The 24,000-nt window shown below is 45.8% G+C and overlaps 3 protein-coding genes and 1 non-coding gene across 6 annotated transcripts in view; 2 read left to right on the top strand and 2 right to left on the bottom strand.

Annotated features, from left to right (window-relative positions):
• Positions 1 to 1,574: 1,574 nt before the first annotated feature.
• hmgb1a (high mobility group box 1a) lies at positions 1,575 to 5,867 on the bottom strand. Its single transcript, XM_030362022.1, has 5 exons — positions 5,752 to 5,867; positions 3,607 to 3,764; positions 3,272 to 3,417; positions 3,018 to 3,192; positions 1,575 to 2,465 (listed from the first exon to the last, which is right to left on the bottom strand). Exons 2-5 carry the CDS (start codon positions 3,751 to 3,753, stop codon positions 2,316 to 2,318), a joined length of 618 nt encoding a protein of 205 aa, XP_030217882.1. The 5' UTR covers positions 3,754 to 3,764; positions 5,752 to 5,867; the 3' UTR covers positions 1,575 to 2,315.
• A 1,962-nt stretch (positions 5,868 to 7,829) lies between these two features.
• uspl1 (ubiquitin specific peptidase like 1) lies at positions 7,830 to 21,024 on the top strand. Of its 3 annotated transcripts, none has more exons than XM_030361895.1 (9): positions 7,830 to 7,944; positions 8,507 to 8,540; positions 8,989 to 9,111; positions 10,041 to 11,040; positions 14,070 to 14,180; positions 14,898 to 15,027; positions 16,936 to 17,061; positions 17,497 to 17,657; positions 18,567 to 21,024. In XM_030361895.1, exons 2-9 carry the CDS (start codon positions 8,538 to 8,540, stop codon positions 20,435 to 20,437), a joined length of 3,525 nt encoding a protein of 1,174 aa, XP_030217755.1. In that variant the 5' UTR covers positions 7,830 to 7,944; positions 8,507 to 8,537; the 3' UTR covers positions 20,438 to 21,024. The 3 variants fall into 3 exon arrangements, with proteins under 3 accessions (XP_030217755.1, XP_030217753.1, XP_030217754.1); XM_030361893.1 differs by having other exon boundaries at positions 8,507 to 8,663; XM_030361894.1 differs by lacking the exon at positions 8,507 to 8,540.
• Positions 21,025 to 22,215: 1,191 nt separating this feature from the next.
• Positions 22,216 to 22,287, bottom strand: trnae-uuc (transfer RNA glutamic acid (anticodon UUC)). Its single transcript has one exon. It is a non-coding gene; the product is annotated as a tRNA-Glu (tRNA).
• A 181-nt stretch (positions 22,288 to 22,468) lies between these two features.
• alox5ap (arachidonate 5-lipoxygenase-activating protein) overlaps positions 22,469 to 24,000 on the top strand; it is a 2,687-nt gene continuing 1,155 nt past the window's right edge. The window contains exons 1-3 of the mRNA XM_030362244.1: positions 22,469 to 22,679; positions 22,824 to 22,899; positions 23,769 to 23,839. Coding sequence (XP_030218104.1) covers positions 22,607 to 22,679; positions 22,824 to 22,899; positions 23,769 to 23,839 — 220 coding nt within the window. The 5' untranslated portion in view covers positions 22,469 to 22,606. The remainder of the gene's footprint in view (positions 22,680 to 22,823; positions 22,900 to 23,768; positions 23,840 to 24,000) is intronic.

Below are 24,000 nucleotides of genomic sequence, written 5' to 3'. Positions count from 1 at the left end.
TTTTCATGTCAGTACTTCTAACTCAGTGGCTGTAAGCGGGTTATGATAAGGATTTCAAGTAATTTTGCAAAAATGGCCAAAAAAGCAAATCACCTATACAACCTTTAAGTATATATGTGTATAGAGAGAGAGAGAGAGAGAGAGAGAGAGAGAGAGAGAGAGAGAGAGAGAGAGAGAGAGAGAGAGAGAGAGAGAGAGAGAGAGAGAGAGAGAGAGAGAGAGAGAGAGAGAGAGAGAGAGAGAGAGAGAGATGTGCTGCCTATAGGCCTATAGCCTATGTTTTAATTGTAAATTATTTTTCTCAATAATGCTCAATATGGACGTAACGTTCACCACTAGATGTCGCTCTGTGATCAGTAATCGTGAACAGATGGTAGTCTGGTAAAATCCATACGCTCTCTAAATATAAACATAAAGCTGGCGTGAATAGTTTAGGGGCGCCGTTGGACCTCTTGTATAACAAACAACCGACCACAGTCAAGAAGGCATATTCAATATTTAATAATTGTTTTACTGTTTAGATTTATACTAACAGATAGAAGTAGGAATTTAGGTGAAAAACACGAATGTACAGAATCACGCTCAACGCGATGCAGCCAAGGTCAAAGTTCAAGGAGGGAACGCGTTCACTTGCAGGCCTGACGATTCTTCCGGTTAACCAATTAACACGGAGTAAAAATGGATATGAACTCCATTCCTTCGCCTTGATTAAAGAGATGACGGAATGGATTACATGATGTAAAACTGGAATAACTCGACACAGCAGGAAACAGCATGGGGCAGCGACTGCATCGGTGGCTGGTCTGGTGTCTCACACAAGGTCAGAGGTCAGCAGCCTAGCCCGTGAACATAAGAGATGAGGCGTTCAACATCCCCACGTCTATGCTGACACTACTGTCTGCTATACCGTACTGCTACATAGTAAACTCAGACCCAGGCACTACATTAACTAGCTTTAATAAGATTAAGACAGCCAAAAATCCGTTTACGTTGTTTCGTAAGACCGTCACTGTAAACAGTGTTCAAATCGGTGCCGTCGCACTGCATGTTTAGGTCACTGGGTTCTTCCCAGGCATAATCCTTCTTACATAAATGTTTTTTCCATCATGGAGGGAACATAGGGAAGCAGCTCAAGCTAAATAAAACAGCAAGGTGTCACTGATGATCACCGCAGTGTTCAGCCCGTGGTAGAGTCTCTCCACCAGGTCATGATGGCTGGTTTACTTTCATCGATGAACACACGAATATCATTCATTTAATGAGTCACTTGAAAAGCAGCAATCCTAAAAAGGATATCGCGCTATTTCTGATAGTCATTAAGAATGATCGCATGTTTTTGATTGTTGTGATGAGGAAGGGTTAGAAAGAACATAAATACATGGTTTGACTTTATTTGGTCTGGTATGAAAAGCTATGTTAAATACACGTCTTAATTTCTCTTTCACTATCCGAATACACTTATTCTGTGATTCACTTCGATCATAACAAGCCTTATTTAAGGAATCATAAAATATGGGAAATCATAGTCATAAAACCTAACACACAACATCAGAATGATGCACACATAAAACAAATTATATTAAAAAAATGTTTATTGACATCAGAAGCAATTAAAAGGTCAACCATAAGCATATTTTTTTTCTCCATATTTTTGCGATTACAGTGGTACTCAAAAGACAGTATAACAGCTTTGATACGTCGATTTTGATAACTGGTCATTTAAACCGAAGAACACACAGGAAAGAGAAGACAAACCGAAGAACCGAAACTCAGGAACCTTATGCGCTGCTCACTTTCAGCAAGCGTCAGTACAACCACGGCCCCCACCGCTCACCGGGTCAGAGCAGTCTACCACAGGGGGCGCTACCACAATGGGGAGGGAGCGATACAGACCAAACACGTCGTAGTGTTAACTATAAAAAAAAAAAAAGGGAGAACTAAACTGTACAGCATAAAAACAACCGATATACACAGCGTTGCCCGCAATCCCTCCACACCCAAAACAAAAACTAACTTCCTTTTTAAAGACACCATGACATGAGCGCTCTCCCATGTTGTACTGTTCGACGCGCTTCCGAATAAAAGCCACTTCTACGAGTGAAGGACCTCAATCGCCTGCTTTGTGTGTGGCCTTGAACTTTAGCAACCGAACCAGAACCAGAACTAACGCTGCAAGGGGACAGACGAACAGAGGGGGCGTGGTGACAGTTCATCTCATAGTGTCTTGAAGTGGACCATGTAAACGGGGGGGGGGTTAAATGCTTTATATAAACAAGAAGAGAGGAAGCAGCGACCGCAGCTTTGGGGCCTGCGCTCTACTCGTCATCGTCGTCATCCTCATCGTCGTCGTCCTCGTCTTCGTCGTCGTCCTCGTCGTCGTCGTCGTTCTTCCTCTCGGCCTTGGCGGGGGCCTTGGCCGGGGCCGCGGGGCCAGGCTTACTCTTGGCGCGGTAGGCGGCCACATCCTGGGGGGCAACGTGGGCCATGGTCAATGGGACGGAGCAACGCGTCTGTAGCTAGGTCTCTACCGCTATATCTATTTACAACACACGCACACACACACACAGACAAGCACGCACGCACGCACGCACACACACACACACACACAGACACTCACAGACACACACACACACACAGACACACACAGACGGCCAATACGCTAAGTCTCAGCCCTAGCATTAGCATGCATTCGAGCAACATGACCAGGATTGTTTCTCTAACGTGCGGTGAAATAGTGAAGTGCTGAGCCCACATTATGAATGGCCACTTAACTAGAAGGCCCCAAGTTATCTTACACCGTTTTTACACTTGTATAACGGTTGAGTTATCTTACAGTATTTACACTGATATAACAGTTGAGTTATCTTACAGTTTTTACACCGATATATCAGTTGAGTTATCTTAGTGTTTACACTAATGTAACGGTTGAGTTATCGTGTAGCTGTTACACAGCGGCTGTGTTGAGAATCAGGTCCGCTAACGTTCCTGGTGTTCCTGGCGGTCCTGGCGGTCCTTACCTTTTCGTACTTCTCCTTCAGCTTGGAGGCCTTCTTCTCGTAGGGCTGTTTGTCTTCTGAGGCGGTGTTGTTCCACATCTCGCCCAGCTTCTTGGCCACGTCTCCAATGGTCAGGCCGGGGGTCTCCCCTTTGATCTTGGAACGGAAGTCCCCGCAGAAGATGAAGAAGGCAGACCTGAATGTTGGGAAGGGAAAGGTCTGGTTACCTCGGTGTTTCCATAGAAATGACTCGTGTTTTTAAGTGCATTACTTACGGTGGCCTCTTGGGGGCGTTCGGGTCCTTGAACCTCTTCTTCTTTTCCGTCTTTGGTGGAATGTAGGTCTTCATCTCCCTCTCGTAGCGCACCTTGTCCAACTTGGCCTTGTCCTCAAACTTGCCCTTCTCCGGGGCTGACATGGTCTTGGGATTAAAAAAATAATTGTTCGATTTCAGTTTCAAAAATATATAAATTGTTATTTTCAGGTAGGCCTATATCTGTGTTAACTGTATATGTCTACACTGCAACCAAGCTTTTGTCCTAACTCAGGGCAAGCGAGCCAAAATAAATATCTAATATTTAGTTCAGCCTATTCATGGTATGTTTCCTACCTTCCAGCGTTCAGAGCACTTCTTTGAGAACTTGGAGAAGTTGACAGAGGCTTCTGGGTGCTTCTTCTTGTGCTCCTCACGACAGGTCTGGATGAAATAGGCATAGGAGGACATCCTCCCGCGGGGCTTGCTCGGATCTTTCCCCATTTTGACAGTATCTACAAAACATTTTGATTGAGTCAGTGAAGCACACTACCGCGGCAGAATCACAACGAGACAGACAACATTTAGGTTTTTATTAATTAGTTACTGAATAGGATATGTAGGCCTATAATAGCTACGTATTTTTGTGTTATTAAATAAATTCAAAATTATTAAAATTATTTTAATTAAATTATACTATCCAACAGCTTAAAATTAAGTCATAACAGTGGTGTCGTCAATTGAATTCATGACACGAATCGCTCATTCCCAGTCGAACGTGTTATTATAAAAAGATTGCATGCGTGATTGACGGGCAACTTGACGCGTGCCGAAAACACGCACGTTTCATAAACGTATGTGCGCATTAAATAACATAAACGAAGCTGAGGGCACTAAGTTGATATACCATCCGCTTCCACAGCCTCGACCATGGCGAAATCATTGGACTGGAAAAGTAATGTTTCATTCTAAAATTCCTCAAAACCGAACTAAAACCGTAAACAACACCAACGATGTCCTTATGTCAGTGTTCATATTCATGTCTCAAAAAGCTGAAAACCCAAAATTATGACAATATTTTTTTTATGCATTTGCTTTATTTGATAAACATGTTAAATACAACAAAAATCTACGCATGACACATGTCGTATTTCCGCGATTATAGTTCATGTTCCGCGATAAACCGGATTAAAAACGGTTGTTCCTGCTAAAACTGCACCCAACTGTAACTCATGTGAAGTGTGAATCCTGAAGTAGCGATGGCGCATAGGCTCTCGTTGTGGGAAAAGGAGGTCAACAACGACGGCAATATTTCTTCTTCCATTTTGTGCGAAAGCCTTCTTCATGAAAGAAAGTCTGCCTCAAATGCCTCCTCCCTCCTCCTTAGTCGCTCTGCTTCCCGAGAAACACGTCAGGGAACCCGGCGATCGGACACAAAATTTCCCTCCGATACATTTCCATTGCCATAGCCGCCTTGTATAGTAACGCGTTGGGTGTGCGCTGGCTCTATGGACGGTGCTGTGGGGACTCGGTGGTGCTCAGAATGGCCGCTTGTCTTCATCCACTAACATGGAGAATATGGCTCCTTCTCTTTGTGTCGGCGCACGGCCATTGCGCTGCGTGCAGCTAGAGGGCAGAGCGACCGCCGCCACCACCTCTCTTAAACCCGCGATTTATACACTTTAGCAGGCCGGGAAAAATACCCCGTTGGCGTGACTGCAATAAGCAAAGGTTGAATTTTATTTCGCCCTCATTCGGGTATGTAGTTACACCCAGGGTTGTTTATGAATTGACGTTGGAAAAAGTTGAGCTGAACTGCGCCTCCACGGTTGGCCGTCTCACTGCCTGCTTTCCTATGCGAATACAGTCAGCCATTACAGTAAAGCGCAAATTCCGGGATATTGTTCTCACTGTTTCATGACATTCGTTTAGAAATGTTAAAAAGCTACTGCCTGATTTTTTCACAGACGACGTCGCTTTTTCCCGATGTTTCCTTATTTCTGTATTTGTTTTTAAATTCCCATGCTTTGAGGTCTTCCCATGACAGGCTGACAGACTCGCAATGCACTGCAATGGCAATGACTGGCCCACAGTCCTCTACCATTGTGGCTAACGGGGATCAGCGCTGCCCACTTGGCTTTATTTTTTTTTACAATTACTGCTGCGCCAATTGTCACATTACTGTACAGACAGCAAGTCACGAATATACAAAATTATCTCTAGGAAAAAAAATCAACGTTCACCGTCGAATTTGGGCGAAATCTATATTTTCCAATTTTACAAATCACCTAGTCTGAAGTCCTCGTCTGAGTAATGTTAACGCTACATCGCCTGCTTAGCGTCTGGCAAACCTTGTTTTTTGACGTTTATTCACAATAATATTTCCTGAAAACGTCCAGCATCATCCATTCGAGTCAAACCAACGCATCAAGAAAATATCAACGAATGTTATTCTCATTTTCATCGCTACCGACACTTTTGTAATACATGCGTGATACTCACCGAGGTCTACAGCTGAATCTCAATGGTCTGCAATGGCTGTGTGACGGAGCAGCGGCGGTACGCAGTGTCTTCAGTGCTCCGCTCTCCAGCATCAGGGCCCACAGCCCATTGGCCGGCGCTCGGAGTAGTACGCGTCTGATTGGTGGGCAGCTTTTCATTGTCCTAATATAAAAAGACGCCCGGTTGGCTGACTATTGTGCTACGTCATTCAGATTTTGCAGAGCGCGTGTTTACAAACGCGCTGTCTGCGGGAAAGAGTGGTGAAACTGTGTTCGCTGTAGTAGTGAACTCACTATGTTTAGCGGTGCGGGAGGCATGGGGAGAGGGTCGAGACCCTTTTCCGCTGTGTTGCGGACAGGGGTTTGTTTACGTCTTGTCCACGTGGGCACGCGGCCAGCTGCGGTCGGCTCAACCTAATGAACTGTGCTGACAGCGTATGCAAATTAAGACTGATCAAAGGCATGAGCATTTTATTTTCTTATTTTCCATTATCTATTTTTTTTCTTAGATGTGTTCTGCGCTTTGGTTCTTCAATGAAAACGGTCATTTTAAAAGGAAATGGAGACTTTTGACAGAGAATAGTAGCATAAATGCTGTATTCTAGACAGAAACGTTAAACGTCTTCGAAGTTTGGATGGTTTCCCAGCACTCCGAAATAATTACAAACTAACTTGGCCTATATGCCAAGTAGCAAATGATCAATCTTTTGTTGTCTGTTCATTTGCTATTTGGCATATTTGTTGGTTTGTTATTAAAATATTAGGGTTGGTACCTAACCTAATCCTTAACTTGAAATTTGATATGACTCTCAAACATACAGGGAAAGTTAAGCTTAAAATAAACATAACTATTGAAGGTTGCTTTTGTTAAGGTTATTTAATATGCTATAGGCAAGTGCTTCTTAACAGTTTCGACTAATAATGATGATTTTTGCTTCTCTAACATCTTCATTGCCCATCGGGAATTACTAAAGTATCGTTATGATTAGTGAGAGAGAGAGAGAGAGAGAGAGAGAGAGAGCGAGAGAGAGAGAGCGAGAGAGAGAGAGAGAGAGAGAGAGAGAGAGAGAGAGAGAGAGAGAGAGAGAGAGAGAGAGAGAGAGAGAGAGAGAGAGAGAGAGAGAGAGAGAGAGAGAGAGAGAGAGAGTGTGTGAGTTTGTTCATCTTCACACTCAGTCGATCGACACACAAATACAAATAAAAATACTTTAACGTAAAAAAAAAAAATTTAAACAACCAACATGGAAGTCTTAATGTATAAACAAAAAGGCATATTCCCACATTCTCAGCACGGCAAAACCGGGCTTACATTTGACAAACATTCTCCTTTGAGTTATAGGCTCCAAATATGATAGCAATAAAGAAAATGTACGAAGGATATTATTCATGCAGAAAGATTCTCCTGTGAACAAATAAAATAATAAAAAGATTCAAGATTACTTTATTGGTCACTAAGGACTTGGACATAAAGGCTAACACATGCAAATGCATCAGTTATCGTGCTGTAACAGACATAAGGTGCATTGCACAACATGTCACACCCTCCACATATGTCCTAAGTTTAGGAGATTCACAGATCAGAGGGGTTTTTGTACATATTTGGGTATCTTTTTTTATATCTTCTTGATACCCTGTAGGGGGGTCCAGGCTTATCAGCCATGTGCACTCAATTAAATGGTGAGCCTGCAGTTGGATTTGCCAGACTGAACTCAGTCTATTCAAATTATAAAATAGAAAGACATATATACCGTTTGCACGTTATGAACAAAGGATAGAAAATAGAAATGAATGTAGTTATGTCCAGTGAGTAAGGGTTCATACCAGACGTGGGGGGGGGGGTCTTTCGAGAAGAGTAATTGGGGGTGCTGGCATGAATGACATTAACATGGATGATATCTCATTATTCTCTCGTTACTTTGTCAAGTAAAGAGATATTTTAAGTAGACAATATTTGAGGGCTCCGATGGGCTCTTCATTGGGTCGGAGGGTTAACCATGAATTATCTGTCCTGCGACCGTATAGCCGATGGAACGTTGGTGTCGACAAAAGGGGGCAGGAAACGGTGGTGCACAACCGGCGCCAAGCGGAAACTGAACGTTGCTGTAGCGATTTTTGTATATGCACATGGCGACGTTACCGGCCGGGATTCTTTCATTCGGTTTCGATGTTTTAATCTGACATGGAATTAATTACGGTAAGTTGTTGTCATAAAAATGTGTTCTTTGGAAGCGGGTCCGCTTTGAACCACAACAACTCCCGCTAGTTTAGCGCCTGACTCCGTTCAGGAGTACGTTAACCGGGCACGCTAGTCTGCATAGCATTATAACGTTAGCATGTTCAATTCAGTCCTTTGGGGGAAGATATGCTTGATCGAATATATATATTTTTAATAGCACATGATTATCCGTGGACTTTGTTTATGTTTATACTTTCACCCTATCCAGATTTTTTTATCTGATATACCAAATACTGTTAGTTGTGACATCACAATCACTCAATCCCGTCATATTGATAGTGTTTATTCGAATGTACATCTGGGTGGTGCTTTGGTGCAACCTCATGTTGAAACTACGACTTATCATAACAATGGGTCACCTTGGGGGTCCATCTTATTGGGTAGGACCCGATGCATGTAGTGCTACGACCGCTAGTGATGGCATGTGCGTGTTGGCCATCAGTGATGCTGCAGTGAGGACCTATCGACTTGTAGATCACCCTGGCTAACATTTTCTGTCTTGTTCTATTCCCTTGGTCAGCGTTTACACGGGTGGGCCATGTTCCGGTGATATGGTAATGTTTAGCACATGGCAACGGACGGCCTGGGACCAGAAGAGAAACAGTGTTATGCAAATGACAAGTGAAGACCCCGAGTTGCGGGCCCTGTCCCAAGACCTCGAGGGGTATTTGGGAAAAGTTAGTTGAAACTCAATGTCCTCCTCTCCATTGTGTCTCGTACGCAAAGCTGCATTTGACACATGAAACTGCCGAGAGCAGTCCAAACTGGGTACAGAGACGTAAATCTTTGGTATCCAAAGGCGAAAGTACTAGTTAAAAAAATAAAATAAACGATGAGATGGGTGTCATAGTGCGCTGTGTACTGAGATTGACTGATACTCAACAACTCGTAACACATGCCACTGAATTAGAAGGACTGTTGTAGGATCACATGTTTGTGTCACTTCTGAAGGCCTCTTCCACAAATGCTTCCTTAACATGATTTTTCCGTTTTTCTTTTAAGGTTCAAGAAAGAACTTCCTCATTGGAGAATTGTCCTTGGTGCTGTGCCAAGGGCTGGTTCCATGCACTGCGCTCTTATCCCATCAACTTACAGGAGTCCATCATCCTCTGCACAAATCCACAGGTCTGTTACACTTAAAAGCATATTTTGCAACTTTGTGGTGAATCTATACTTGCCCCTAGATATTTGATGCAGATACCATTAGGGATGCATCCATACCGTTACCAGTGCTCAAACTCGGGCCGTAACCATGGCAATGACACGCCCCCCTCTTTCCAAGACCTCTCAAAACATCCCAAAAGGCATTTCTTCTAAGTGTCCGTGTTGGAATTCACACTGAGTGAGTTCACTGGCTCTTGGTATTGTTAAGTACTCATATCGGTACTCTGTATCAGCCAGTACCTAAATATAAGTACAAGTAAAAGTACTTGTATGTTATTATCTGTGCATCCTTACAAACCATTATGTAAATGTTTGGAATATTCGGACATTGTCATGTTGGCTAGTATTCGTGTCACTGAGAGAGGGTCATGAATTGTGCCTTTCTACCACAACCCAATTTCCATTTTTCTACATCCTTTGAGCTATTTACGCAAGTAAACAGTCCCTGCGGCAAGAAGTTAGTGAATAAATCAGAGACGTCTTCTGACAGTTATTGAACAGATAAATGACAATCATGAAAAGGATATTCCTCTTACCAATGTCCTGCCCTCGCTCCCGCCACTAAACCACTGTAACCAATACTGCTCCCGCCCTCTCTCTAACCCAAATAACACGCATTCGGCCCACCTCGTTCCAGCCGGCTTCAACGACTGGGGCAAGGTTCAATAATAACATACTTTTTGGTCAGGGCAGGTCTTTGTCAAAGATTCCCAGGATTGTCCAGCAACATTCAAATATAACTGAATTAGTTGCGTTAAAGATGATGGGTGGCCCAGGATTAGGTCGGCAAGACATTGTGGCTCTCGGGCCTTTGCAACTGCGGGTATTCATGAGATGGTTAGTGAAGTCCTATGTAGTCACAGTGCTGTCCCTCTCCTCTCCCCCCACAGTGCCTCTACCCCCTGGTAAGCAGACCTCTGGAGGATGTCTTGGCAGATCTGATTCCGGTGAAGGCGCAGATTGGAGTTAAAAGAAAGAACGGGCAAGTCTTGCCAAGCGATGACGTCGCGGTACCTCCCCCCAAACGGCCGCGGTCTCACGGAGACGAGCAAGGGTCGGAGGCCTCGGACTCTTCGGTCACCGGAGAAGAACCTCCTGCTATCGATGTGGACGGTACGGCGTTCACCGTGCTGCAGGACGCCTGTGAGGAGGCTCTCTGGAAGACGCCTCCCTCAGAAGGCCCCCTCGCTTCTGAGGCTGTGTGTCAAGGGGAGGGCGCTAAGGACCAGGGGGACGATGTTCTCGTACCCTCGTGCTCGCCGAGCAAACCCACGCCAGGGGAGTCTGCGCTTTCTTCGGCCGACCCCCTGTCGTCCGTCGGAGGGTTCGGCACTTTCGGACCCCCGTCGGCAGGGTTTGCGCCTCGCCGTGCCTCGGTGGTAGAGGATGGGAAGCCCGGAGGCGTACTGTTTGGACAGGCAAACGGCCCGCCCCGTGACGGTCTCCGGCCTTGCGATCTGGACTCGACCCAGGGCGGGGAACCCTTGGAGGATTTAGTGGAATGCCTCTTGGCGTCGGCTCCGGCCGAGAAGCCACGGCTTCTGGACAGCGAGGGGACCTCTGTGCTTACGGGGGACGCGACGAAGGAGGCGGAAGCAGAGGCGACGGCCTCGACGTGGCAGCAGGCCGACGGAGACGTGCTCCCCCGACGGACGCACGCCGCGCCGCCTAAGGAAGAGGAGGGGCTGGTGTCGCTGCCGGCCAGGCTGTTCTGGAAGAACAACGACAAGCTTTGCTGGCTCGACGCGCTGCTCGTCGCTTTGGTCAACTGTAGGAGCCTGAGGGACAACGGACCCGGAGAAGGGGCCCCGGGGTCCCCCATATGGGAGCTCATCACGGAGTACGACGCGGTCTGCGCCGCTGCCCAGGCGCACCAGCTCACTGGCAGAGGTGAGCGGCTCCTAACCGATCGACCGGGTGAACGATGAATGGTTTGGGTCAGGGGTGCAACGGATCACAAAACTCGCGGGTCGGATCGTGTCACGGTTTTTGAGTCATGGGTCGGATCATTTTCGGATCAACAACAACAAAAAAGATAACAAGACAATTGTGACTTTAAATAAAATCAATTCAATTCAAATGTGTAAAAACAAAATAAAGTGAAAAATTAGGTAATAATCCTGCTAGCTTTAACCATAGTAAATATTAAAAAAAAAAAAAAAATGCTTCTGTCCACATAAAATAAAAACTTAAAAAATAATTTAAACAAAATAAAGTGCAATCTGAGGCATTATTCCTTTCTTATTTTTAACATGGATAGTAAATAAAAAAAATAAAAAAAACTGTCCAAAGGAGGCAGAGAGAACCGGGCGAAAAGACTACAACCAAACATAAACAGCCCATTTCCTGTTCCGTTCCAGTTTCCGTTTCAATGGGATTTACGAAACGCCAAATAAAACACGACAGAAACCGTATTTCGCTACGATGCTTGATTAGGAACATCAACGAACACCACTAACCACTCGTTGAGTTGCACATTTCTGAAAACGAACGTTTAGGGATGATTTAAGGACAGGTTTGTGAATGCCCCATTCGTTCTAAAGCAGGCGGGGGCGAATCGAAATGAGCCAAATACCTGAGACAGGACCAATAGTCAACATTTCGGTGTCAACCACTATTTCATCCTTGACAAACCAGAAAGGGAGCTCAATGTGCTAAATACCGGAATTGTCCTTTAAATATGCGCTGATCACATGAACACACAACTTTTTATACTCTTTTTATCAGCCGATCCGCGTATCACTTGCGTCCCGAACCGTGAGGGTTGATCCGTACGGATCACGGGTTACCCGTGAACCGTTGCACCACTAATTTGGGTATAAGCTGGGTTTGTATTAGGGCTCAGTGTTCCACCCAGAACATGTCTTAGTCAAGGTGGTCGAGGAGCGAGGGTGTTTAAGGTCTTCAGTGAGGGTTTCAGTTCGCAATAACATAACCACACACCTGATGCCGCCGTTTCAATTCCATTCAAAAAGCTTTGTGGCACGACTTGTTGTGAACAGTATTACCGATGCATTATTTATCTTTATTTTTTGTATCTGGTGGAGGCATGTTTTTTTTCCCTACGAGAGTTTTGTGCTTTGTTAATGCATGTGAATTTATAAAAAATATATATATATATTCTTTCTTTTTATACATTGGTGGTAGTCAAGGTGGGGCCCTATTGATGTTAAGGCGGCCTTAACCATTCAGTGCTGGGGGAAACACTGGGACTGAACGATTTTGGGACATAATCGAAATGCGATTATTTAGACCAAGTAAGCGTTTTTTCCTTTTTCTTTATAAAGGACCTTATGACCCGTGTTATTCACTAAACAAGCAATAAATCATTCTATAGTATGACGACCAACACAACATTGGAAGCAGTCAACATCTAAAGTGCTCTTCCCTTTAGGCAGGGCCTATGTGTGGAGATTAATTGGTGCATTAAATGATAATATTACATCTTCAATTAACTATTGAATTGTAAAAGAAAATTAAATACGACTCTTACTGGTCTCCAAACAGTTACAGTAACAAATCAAAAAAATAAATAATGCAAATCGTGTTCCTTTACATCACAATGTCTGTTTGAGTTTGATTAATCGTTCAGCCCTAGTTTGTACAGGTCCCCCTTTTCAGAATACAGCAGGGAGTACAAAACGATATCGGTTCATAAACGTATAAACTCAGCTGTTCAGCGAGTACTCTGCTGTAGGAGGGAATAATGTGTGTACTGCTGGAAGGATGTTATTTTAAAGCAACCGCTTGGATGATAGAAACTGAGAATAAATTATTTCAAGCGATACGCCGAGAAAACTGCAACAAGTGTTGGCCTGTCTTACCCAGATTCAGACGAGTTGTTTAATTCCTCATTGTGCGTTTGGAGGGGGGGTGCAATGAGGCTACAGGGTTACATTACCCTGCAGTGTAGCTCTTGTTCATGTGAGAATGCGTACATCTCTGCATCACTTTCAGTGTTTCAGGAGGTTTCTCCGTTTCAATTCCATTCAAAAAAGCTTTATGGAACGACCATTGTTGTAAACAGTATTACCGATGCATTATTTATCTTTATTTTATATGCCTGATAGAAATATGTTTTCTTTCCCTACGAGAGTTTTCTACTTTGTTAATGCATAATAATTAAAAAATAATTATGACAATAAATAAATAATTTATATATACACACACACAATGGTAGTCAAGGCGGCGAAGTATTGTTGTTAAGGCGGCCGCCTTAACTATACAGTGCTGGGGGAAACACAAATGAACACAAATGTTATAACCAGTCTGTCATGACTTTCAACGAGTTTTCCGGTTATGTAAAGTGTAATACATGTTCACATAGCACGTTGTACAATTAAGGTGATCTGAACTCAAATAGTGAGAGATTCTTCATCAGTTCAGGTGTGTTCATACCAAAAGTGAAGCAAAGGTCTTCTACTTGTGTTACTTGGGCAGGGTTGTTCAAGTGAACCGCAAACTTTTCTCGTGCGATGCTTCAGCATCATGCAAAATCCACGGGGTAGTGCAAATATTTCAACTTGAGCTATTGACTGATTTGGAGCTTTCGACAGATTTCCCCCAGCCATGCTGCCTGCAATACCAGTGGAATATCATATATTTGCGTCATTCCATTGACTTTGTATGTATTCGCTTTCGGTGTGATCAAACGCTGTCAACATTAGAGTTGAGGCATAAAACCACCACACATTGAGGGGTGTGGTCGATATGTCCATATTATCAGCGTTAACTGAACATGTGTGTGGCTGCTGTTGACTATGTACAATCTTTTATTGACTGTATGCACTTTATTTGTGCAGTGTCCTTGGGTACCTTAAAAAGATATTTTAAAATAAAATGTGTAATAAGCTGAGCTGTATGTCTCGGGGTGCTTGGACCTCCGCCTCATGCGTTCCCTGTGAACCCCTCCTGTCCAGATGGTGTTGTGAGGGTCCCAGACGGGGTGCTGCAGAAGGCCCACACCGACCTGCACCGCATCCGCATGGCCGTCTTCCAGCTGCTGCAGCCCAAACTACGCTGCCGCCTGGGTAGGTTCAGTCACCTGTTCAGTGTCTGCCGGCGGAGCTAACCTGCCGCATCGTATTCAAATAACTTGATTACTTGGAACTTGGAAGAGGAAATGTTAATAGCCGTGTGTGTGCCCGTGTGTCTGTTGAAGTGTGTGTGTGTTCGTGGAAGTGTGTGTGTGTTCATGTGTGTGTGTGTGTGCGCGTGTGTCTGTGTGTGTGTGGAAGTGCATGGCAAAGTGCATGGCTCCTATTTGAGTGTGTTGAAGTTTGTGTGTGTGTGTGTGTTGAAGTGCATGGCTCCTATGTGAGTGTGTTGAAGTTTGTTTGTGTTATCGTGTGTGTTGAAGTGCATGGCTCCTGTGTGAGTGTGTTGAAGTTTGTGTGTGTGTGTGTGTTGAAGTGCATGGCCCCAGTGTGTGTGTGTGTGTGTGTGTATGTGTGTGTGTGTGTGTGTGTGTGTGTTGAAGTGCATGGCTCCTGTTTGAGTGTGTTGAAGTTTGTGTGTGTGTGTGTTGAAGTGCATGGCCCCAGTGTGTGTGTGTGTGTGTGTGTGTGTGTGTGTGTGTGTGTTGAAGTGCATGGCTCCTGTTTGAGTGTGTTGAAGTTTGTGTGTGTGTGTGTGTGTGTGTGTGTTGATGTGCATGGCCCCAGTGTGTGTGTGTTGAAGGTCTGTGTGTGGGACCTCGAGTGTTGTGTTGAGCTGAAGCCTTCCTTCCCTTGGGGTTGTGTCTGCAGGCCGGAAGGAGACCCCGGTGTTCGCCTTGCCCCTCCTGGTGGCCGGCGACCCGTGGGCCGAGGGCCTCTTCGAGCAGAACTTCGAATGGGAGCTTGAGTGCAGCAGCTGTCAGAGCGTCAGCCAGACCAGGCAAGTGTCCCAAGTTGCGATGTATTTGTAGTTTATAAAGGGATATATTTGCCAAAAAAACAAATCACAGATTTTTCTTAAACCAAAACCGATAATCGATTATTAACAATTTATTCTTTTTTTTTTCTAGATATGACAAATATTTATACTTTTAAACCTGGATTTTATTTGAAGAATAACAATGATTAACAAAAGCAAAATCTCTGACTCGGCTGCTTGGCTCAGTTTAAGCTTTGGAGTAAATGTGTTGTGCTTCTGCTTTTGGTTTCCACAGACTTTAGGCAAAATCTAAACACTCACTTGGATATTTTACGTATTAAAATAAAGAGAGAAAAAAAAACATTTTTTTTATAATGGATTTTCTTTTTAAAAAATCGTCCTAAACAATAAAATCGAATTACGATAAATCGATTCATCACCCAGCACTAAGTTTATGCCTTAAGGCAGCGTCCAAACATATGTTGGTGTCTCTGTAAACATTGTATTTTATCTGCTTGTTCTGAGTTTACCTGGACCCTGCATAGCCTAATACCCCCCCAACGCCCCTCCTTACGCTTCTTCAAACACCCCCCTCACTTATTGTATGTTGTAAGTCCTGGTAGGGCTACTAGATTATGGAAGAAATCAGAATCACGATTATTATGGTCAATGTTGAAATCACGATTATTCAAATGAGTATTTTGGAGTTTGGAAACCTGATGGATTTATTACGCATTTCTCCAAAAAAAACACTAACTGAGAACTTTCTGGAAATTCCCCCCTAAAAAAAATACACACACTTTTCAAATAAAAAATAATGTACAAATATATGTATCCAGCTGTACTGCATTTCTATAAAACATTTAATGAATATAATAAATATATTTTGTAAAAATAAAATAAAAAAATCTAAATCGTGATCAAAATGTGCACAGCCTTGTACCTCCTTGTACCTTTGCACTCCTCATCCTAGCTATCTCTGTTGTGTACGGGGAACGGGTTAACCTAGCAATTGTAAGCGCTTGGCACTTGGTTCTATGAACATCCTTACTGTACTGACAGCGATACATTGTTGTTTCTCTTCCTTTTGACTAATGTGCTTACTGTAAGTCGCTTTGGATAAAAGGTGAATGTAAATCTTTGTTTTGGAGTCCCGTCCACAACCGAAACACAGTCTCCTGTCGCCGTAAACAAAGCGTTTGAAAACCAACTTCCACCTTTGGGATTTTCCCACACATACTTCTTGTGTCGTCGCAAGGACCGGCGAAACCAAAAAGATCTTGCAACACAAATGACATCATGACCTCGATTTACACACGGCGACGGTTGTTTCACACATGTTGATGGCGCCAGAGACCGTCTGACAATAGCGTGCGGCTCGCGCTGTCAGGTTTAATGACCCGTTTACCCCGAGCCGCTGCATCATAACAGCGCTGTGGTGCGCTGGCTGTCGCCTTCGCCACTCAAGAATGCTCCTAAAGTTCCTCTGTTGATCGCACCTAACTTTTCATTGCCCCCTGCTGGCCTGGCATGCTTATGTCAGTGTTTTTCTTTTTAAAGGTGACATATTATAACACCAGGTGTGAGTGTGATGAGCCATTACAAGCCATTTTTAACATCTGCCTCTTCTGACATCACCAGTGGGCTTGTCCACCTAGATGTATGGCTGATAGATCAGTCTACCAGCCTACCCACAGTGGACTGTAGCAAACGTTGCTCATTCATCCGTCACACATCTAGGTGGACACGCCCACCCATGACGTCGGTAGGGAACGATTTTCAAAAGGGCTCGCAACGGCTAATCACACTCGCACCCGGCGGTGTCACTGTCCCCTTTAAATAGCTTCGGCCTTCTCTTGGGGACATTCTCTATAACGCAGTCGGTGTGGACCTTGTAACCAACGTTAGATGGTTGCTTCCTTCTTCCAGGGTGACCAAGCCACTGCCAACGTTCACCAACGTGATGGACGACTGGCATCCGGAGAAGGCGGCCCACCGTGGGCCCTGCAACCTGTGTCACCAGAAGGACCAGCGCAGGACGATGGTGTTGGACAGGTGAGGCTCTTTAGGGCTGACTCCAAGGGGGCCAATTGACGCCCGGGTGGATTCCTGTCACAAATTAGCTCGGTGCATGAAACTCGTCCGTCGAGATTGTTTTGTGGTCTTCCATTTGAATAAGGGTTCTCTCACGGGGCACTTGCATGGAGCATGCATTCAGGTTGGGTACAGGCCTGCACGCGATCCATATCGCTTTTTAATTGTCATTTGTACAAACCAATGTTAATTAATATTTACTGAACCCAACTCGCACCCAATGTCAAGCGTGTGTTGCTCGTTAAGGTCATACAGTTTTAAAGAAGCGACCAAAATGTTTAGATAAAATAGAAAATTAAAGAAATCTGTAATATCGGTCCAGACCCGACATGGTTGTAAGCGACGGCGTTAGGATCCGGACTGAGTCCTGATGTACCTCCGGCCCTGTTTCTCCAGGGTCCCTGCCGTGTTTGCCCTGCACTTTGTGGACGGGCTGCCGGGCAACGACCCCCAGAGCTACTCCTTCAGCCGCGGCGGGCGCCGCTACGTCGTGTCCACCGTCATCCAGTACGACCGGGACATCCAGCACTTTGTCACCTGGACGCGCACCGTCGACGGTGGGGGATTGTGTACTGTGTTGTTGTTGTTGTTGGATCCTTCACAGATCCTAGTGTCATTCATGTGTGTATTTCTGATACTTTTTTTAAGTTGATGTGCTGTTTCAATATTGCAACATGCATTTCAATTGTCACATTCAACATGTGGTGAGATATATATATATATATATATATATTTAGGGCTGTCAAGCGATTAGTTTTTTTAATCTAATTAATTACAGGCTCTGTAATTAATTAATCTAAATTAATCGAATACTTGCATTTTTCCGTGAAAGTATTTAAAAATGTAATTTAATTCAAGTAAATTATGGCAGATGAGTGATTCAATTAATAGTATACATAATAGACTTTAAAGTTCAATGCCTCTTTTTATTTAAAACATGTTTTTCATTAACATACGGTGCATTTTAAGGTCAAATTAATAACATTTCCATCTCACTCAAGATTCAATGCATCTCAGTCCAGTGTGGCTTGACGAGGCTGTCTGCTAGCGCCATCTTCAGGGGCTGTGGCAGCTCGTACCTGCGAGGTTGCTACCCAATGTTTTTTTGCGTTGAGCTGGTATTCAAGGGTTGATGAACTCCGGTGATAGGAAAATTCCTTACTACAGAGATTGCAGATAACGGTGTTCTGTTTAAACTTGAAGATTTCGTTCACGTGGCCGAGCAGCGTCTTCTCGCCTGCCTCCATTTTGTTTCAACGCAAATGCCGCACCGGGTCAAAGGGCGCGATAGAAGCGCGATTAATCTGCGTTTATTTTTTTAGCGCGTTATTTTTTCTGTGATTAATTAATCGAAATTAACGCGTTAATTTCGACAGCCTTAATTTTTTTGGATTAATTTATATTAATGATCATATTATAATCATTTCTATTTGTATTAATGTTTTTTATTTTCTTTCTTCTGGCAGGAGCGTGGCAGGAGTTCGACGACCTGAAATATCCCGGCTGCCGCAGCCACCAGGAGCTCCCCGTCCCAGCCCAGGAGATGCACATCGTCTTCTGGGAGGCGGACGAGGACCCCGCCCGCCCGGCCTGCTCCCCCTCCGCCCCGGTCGGGGGACCCCCGCCTTCCAATGGACCAGGCGACGAGCCGGACCAGGCGACGCTGCTGGCCCCGTCTCCGGACCGGCCCCTCCTCCCGTCGTACGACGACGGGGACCTCGATGGCGTGCTCGACCTGTCCGTGGACAGAGGCGCGGCGTGGTGCCACACAGGTGACGCGTCCATCGGGTCGGCCACGCTGCTGGACGCCTTCGAGGGCCTGTCCCACAGCGACATCGTGACGCTCACGCTGACGGAGGTCCGGCCGGACGCTGAGGGGAAGCTGCCGGCCCACCCGACGCCAGAGAGGGGCTCTCCGGACGACGCCGTCGCCGACCTGACGCCCCGGAGAGACGAGGCTCTCGCTGGGTCTGCGTCCGAGTCCGAAAGCGATGGACACGTGTCAAGGGATCCCACGTTTGACCCCCCAACCCCCAAGCGAACACGCCAGGCTAAAGCCAAAGCCAAAGCCAAGAGGGAAAAGAAAAGTGGCACGAAACCGAAGCCTCCCCCGAAAGTGAAGCCTCCCCCGAAAGTGAAGCCTCCCCCGAAACCAAAGCCTCCCCCAAAAGTGAAGCCTCCCCCGAAACCAAAGCCTCCCCCAAAAGTGAAGCCTCCCCCGAAACCGAAGCCTCCCCCGAAAGTGAAGGCTCCCCCGAAAACTCCTCTTTCAAAGCGTGGCAAAAAAGAGTTCGCAACCGCCGTGGCCATGGAAACGGCTGCTACCGCCAGCGTTCCATCGACGAACTCCTCTCCGCCGGCTGTTCAGATCCCTGCGCTCGATACCCCGCTGCAGCTGGACCGCTGGAGCTTCATGATGAGCAAACAGCCTCAGACCCGGCTCAGAGCCACCCCCGCTCCGGCGCCGGCCGCGACGCCGGCCGCGGCGGCCCCCGTGAGGCCCGCCCCCAACCCCGCCCCTCCGAGGAAACCCAGGGCGCCCCGGCCCCAGCTGAGGCTGGAGAGCAGCGAGCTGCCGCCGAAGAACGCCGGGATGTACGACGCCTTCGGCGTGAAACGTAGGTCTCCCTCGCCGTCGTGGTCGCCGGCGCCGCCAACTCTCCCTGAGCCCGCGGGGTACCACACTCCTTCAGCCCCGCCCCCGAGCACGCCGACCGCGGCCAAGGCGGTCGCCTTCACCTTCCAGACCCCCGGAGCCACGGAGCTCCCCAGGACCACGCCCTCGGGGAAACGCGACCGCCTCTCGGACGGTCCCGTCACCACGGACACCCTCCGACTCCAGCTGCTGAAGAAGCTCAAGGCCAAGAAGAAGAAGCTGGAGGCGCTGAACCAGCTGCTGCAGGGCGGGGCCGGGGGCGGGGCCCAGGCCGGGGGCGGGGCCCGGGCCGGGGGGGCCTCCCCCCAGGCCGTCACCTCTAGCACGGCCCCGGGGTCGAGCTGCGAGGACCTGCTCACCGCCTGGCTGTCGCCCACCTCCACCGTCAGCAACCGGTCGCCCGACAGCTCCGGGCTGCCCGAGACGCGGACCAATGGGAGCGGGGCGGGGCCTGTGGGCGGGGCTTACCAGACAAACTATCCCCCGACTTACTGCCTGCCGGGCGGGGAGGACAACCTCCTGGAGGAGTTCATGTCCGGGGGGGCCGCAGTGCAGCGGCAGGCCCCCATGGAGGCTCAGGGCCCCAGCGGGCTGGCGGGCGGCGGCGGCGGCGGGAAGAAGGCGTGTGCCGTGTCGAACGAGTTTGAGACGTTTGACATGGATGACCTATATTTGTTTTGAGTCGTTCATGCAACGAATTAATTGAACGAGTGAATTGAACGAGTGAATTGAATGAATGGATGCATTTTGGTTATTGTGATACGGATGGTGGCAGTACTGTAAGTTTTGTTCCCTGAAGGCTACTTCAAACGAGTTGGCACTGTCTTTGTGTGGATGTAAATAAAAAGATGACACAACTGAGTTATTCATGTTTCAGTATGTAGGTCTCGTTAAGCACTTTGTATGTTTCCTCGAATCATCGGGTCGGCTTAGCTCAGGAGGTAGAGCGGTTGCCTGTCAAACATGCATTCGATCCCCAGCTCCTCCTCGCTGAGAGTTGATGTGTCCCTGAGCAAGGCACTTAACCCTGACTGTGACACACTGGTGTGTCAATGTGTGTACTAACCGACGTAAGTCGCTTTGGATAAAAGCGTCTGCTAAATGCCCTAATTGTATTGTTTATAGAGAAATTTTTTTTTTTTTTTAGATACTACTTGAATATTTCCGTACAATTGTTAATTTTGTTTTAATTTATAAAAAAGATATCAGAAATCAATGATCCATTTTGTTTGTCCACTTTTTGCAATAAAAAATAATTTAGAGTGTTATAGGCCTGTGCTGTTATTTGATTCAATTCAATTCAATTTTAATTCAATTTTATTTGTATAGCCCTTAATCACCATTACAGTCTCAAAGGGCTTAACAGGCCAAATATTTATGACGCCCCCCTTTACCCCTGCCCCCACACGGGCAAGAAAAAACTCCTTTGAAATCAGCAAGGAAGAAATCTTGAGAAGAAACGCATAGTAGGGGATCCCATCTTCCAGGGATGGTCAGGAGTGCAATGGGTGCCACAATTGACATACAGGTAAATACATGCACATCATATTAAAATGGTGATGGGGGTTCTGGCCGGTTATCCATGAGGAGAGTCCAGGCATCCAGTCCAGTACCCGCAACACGCTAGAACAGACAGATAAGTGAATTAGAACGGAAAAGTACATAGTGGGAATGTATAGAGTGGTCTTCACTTCGCATCTGTCGTTTTCACACTCCTATGTTCCAAATGCAAGGTTGTATAGGTGCGTTTTGAGCTTTCCTTTGAATAGCTCCACAGAGTCAGCTTCCCTGTTCGCTGATGGCAGCCTATTCCATAGGAAGGGGGCTCGATAGGCAAACGCTCTCTGTCCAGCCGATTTCTTTTTAACCTTCGGCAATGAAAGAAGGCCAGCTCCCGAAGATCGGAGGGACCGAGAAGGACTATAAGGAATGATCAGGTCCTTCAGGTAGGATGGAGATAATTCCTGCAGGGCTTTATAGGTTAGCAGTAGCACACTTAAAGTCTGATCTGAAAGTTATTGGTAGCCAGTGCAGAGAGGCGAGAATAGGTGTGATATGATCAAACCTTCTCGTTCTGGTCAGCAGTCTAGCTGCCGCATTGTGTACAAGCTGTAGACTTTTTGTGGTAGAGTTCGGTAATCCCGAGAACAGTGCATTGCAATAGTCCAGTCTTGACGAAACAAATGCATGAATCAGTGTGTTTTTTTGATACACCTTTGATATCGGACCACGCTTATCACAGCCTTTCACAAGATCCTGAATGAGACACTTCATCTTTCAGTGTTTAGCGCCATCTATTGGTACAGTTGGGTATGGTGCATTCAAGTTATATAAGATACATCCGTATACTCGAGCCCTGATGTACACAATCGATGCATTGTTATTGAGTATCGTGGACGTTCAGCTTGCATTTGGTTTTCTTTGATGAAGTTGGTGACAATCGACCCACAAAAGGGTAGTTCCCATACCGGGAGTCGAACCCGGGCCGCCTGGGTGAAAACCAGGAATCCTAACCGCTAGACCATATGGGAGCCGATGACTTGAAGGCCATGTTAATGAGAATTTGTATCTAATAGTTAGACTAACATTGTCAAAAAATGCACTCTATAAATTAACTTGACAAAGTAAACCTAACGGTCCCTGTGACATTACCATGTTCCCGCCTCTCTGACGCTGAGGACACGGTGCCTCTAAGTGAGGAGGTGGGGCCCTTCCTCTTTTTCCTCATTAGATGACCTCACGTACCCGCTGACGGTAACATATGCAAAAGATCAGTGCAACACCTGAGGGGAGCGTTCCGTAGCCTAGTTCATAAACCCAAAACCTTCAGCCGCTTTCGAGTCATCAGCGATGGAGAACCAGGTGATCGTGGAGCATATCTTTCTCCTGGTCATAGTCACTCTTTTCAGCGTTCTGCAGAATGGTGAGTTTAATCATGGCTGACTAAGGTTTAATCGATGATGTATGTTTTATCATATATGCAATTGCTTAACAGCGTCTATTTTATTATTTTTCTGTGTTGGTGTTGGTTTTTATCATGGGTTTGTTGTCGTGTTTGTGGTTGAAGCCTTCTTTGCCGTGAAGTTGGAGAGAGAGGGGAAAAGCGGCTGCGCGACTTCCTTTGACCGAGTGTCCTGCGCAGTGTAAGTGTCTGCCTCATCCACATTGAACTGCATGTATCAGCAAGCTATCAGCCCTATTTATCACTGTTATCAGCGTTAAATACGGCCTAGAACACGGGCTGATTCTATTGAAGTGTGATTTGAAAAATACAACTGTGTTTGATGATGAGCAAGAGAGAAGTTTTTTATTTAACTGCCAAATATCACGACCAAATTATTAATGAATAATTATTTGCTTATTATTTTTAATTTATTTGTATGAATTGTATAGACTATTTATATTACCCTGGTCCAAATGAAGGGTTAAACTATTTCTATTAGCCCTATTTGTCGTACTCTTTTCCTATCAATTTGTCCAATCATCTCCCAAACAAACAACAATACAGAACTAAACCCAGTGCATCCATGAACCACTACTTGGTAGTGGTAGTGGTAGTTGGGGACTACTTCTGCTTTGACTACTGGGGAAACAAATGTAGACATTGTTAGACTAGTCAGTTCAATCTTATTTGCGTAAGCTTCTGATATTGACTTGATTTTAGACAAAGATAGAGAAGTTAGAGTAGAGGTGTTAGATTTCCTCATTGGTGTGCAGCATGTGTGTCACTTTGCATGAAAGACACCAAACACAGACTGGAAACACATATTGAAAAGTAAAACACACAGATAAGATTAACAAATAAGGATGTATGAAATATAACTAACTTTGTATAATCAGCAGAGGCCAGAGTAGAGACATGGAGGGGAACCACTGAAGGAAAAGAAAAAGAAAAAAAAAAAGCATTTCAAAACAGTTGTGGGGAAAGCAGTTGCATGTAAGCGACCGTTGCCCCAGAAAGCATTGCCGGAAAAGTGTGTGAAAGTGTGTTGTCATTGCCCTTCCCGTACAGGCGTAACTGCATGGACGCCTACCCAACCTTCCTGGCCGTCATGTGGTGTGCAGGCCTTTGTGTCAGCCAGGGTAAGAGCACCAGTCGGTTGTGTTGACTAGCTTTGGTCACCTATGCACGGTGTTGTAAACGCTTTACCGTACACAGGGGAGATAAGGTGTTATGTATCCACAGAGGAAGTGGAGGGCTGTTCTGTGGTCGTGTTCCGCATAACTCACAAAGACAAGCCTGT

This window comes from Gadus morhua, chromosome 7 (genome assembly GCF_902167405.1).
Source record: "Gadus morhua chromosome 7, gadMor3.0, whole genome shotgun sequence".
Lineage (NCBI taxonomy): Eukaryota > Metazoa > Chordata > Actinopteri > Gadiformes > Gadidae > Gadus > Gadus morhua.
This window is presented reverse-complemented; position numbering and strand designations above follow the sequence as displayed.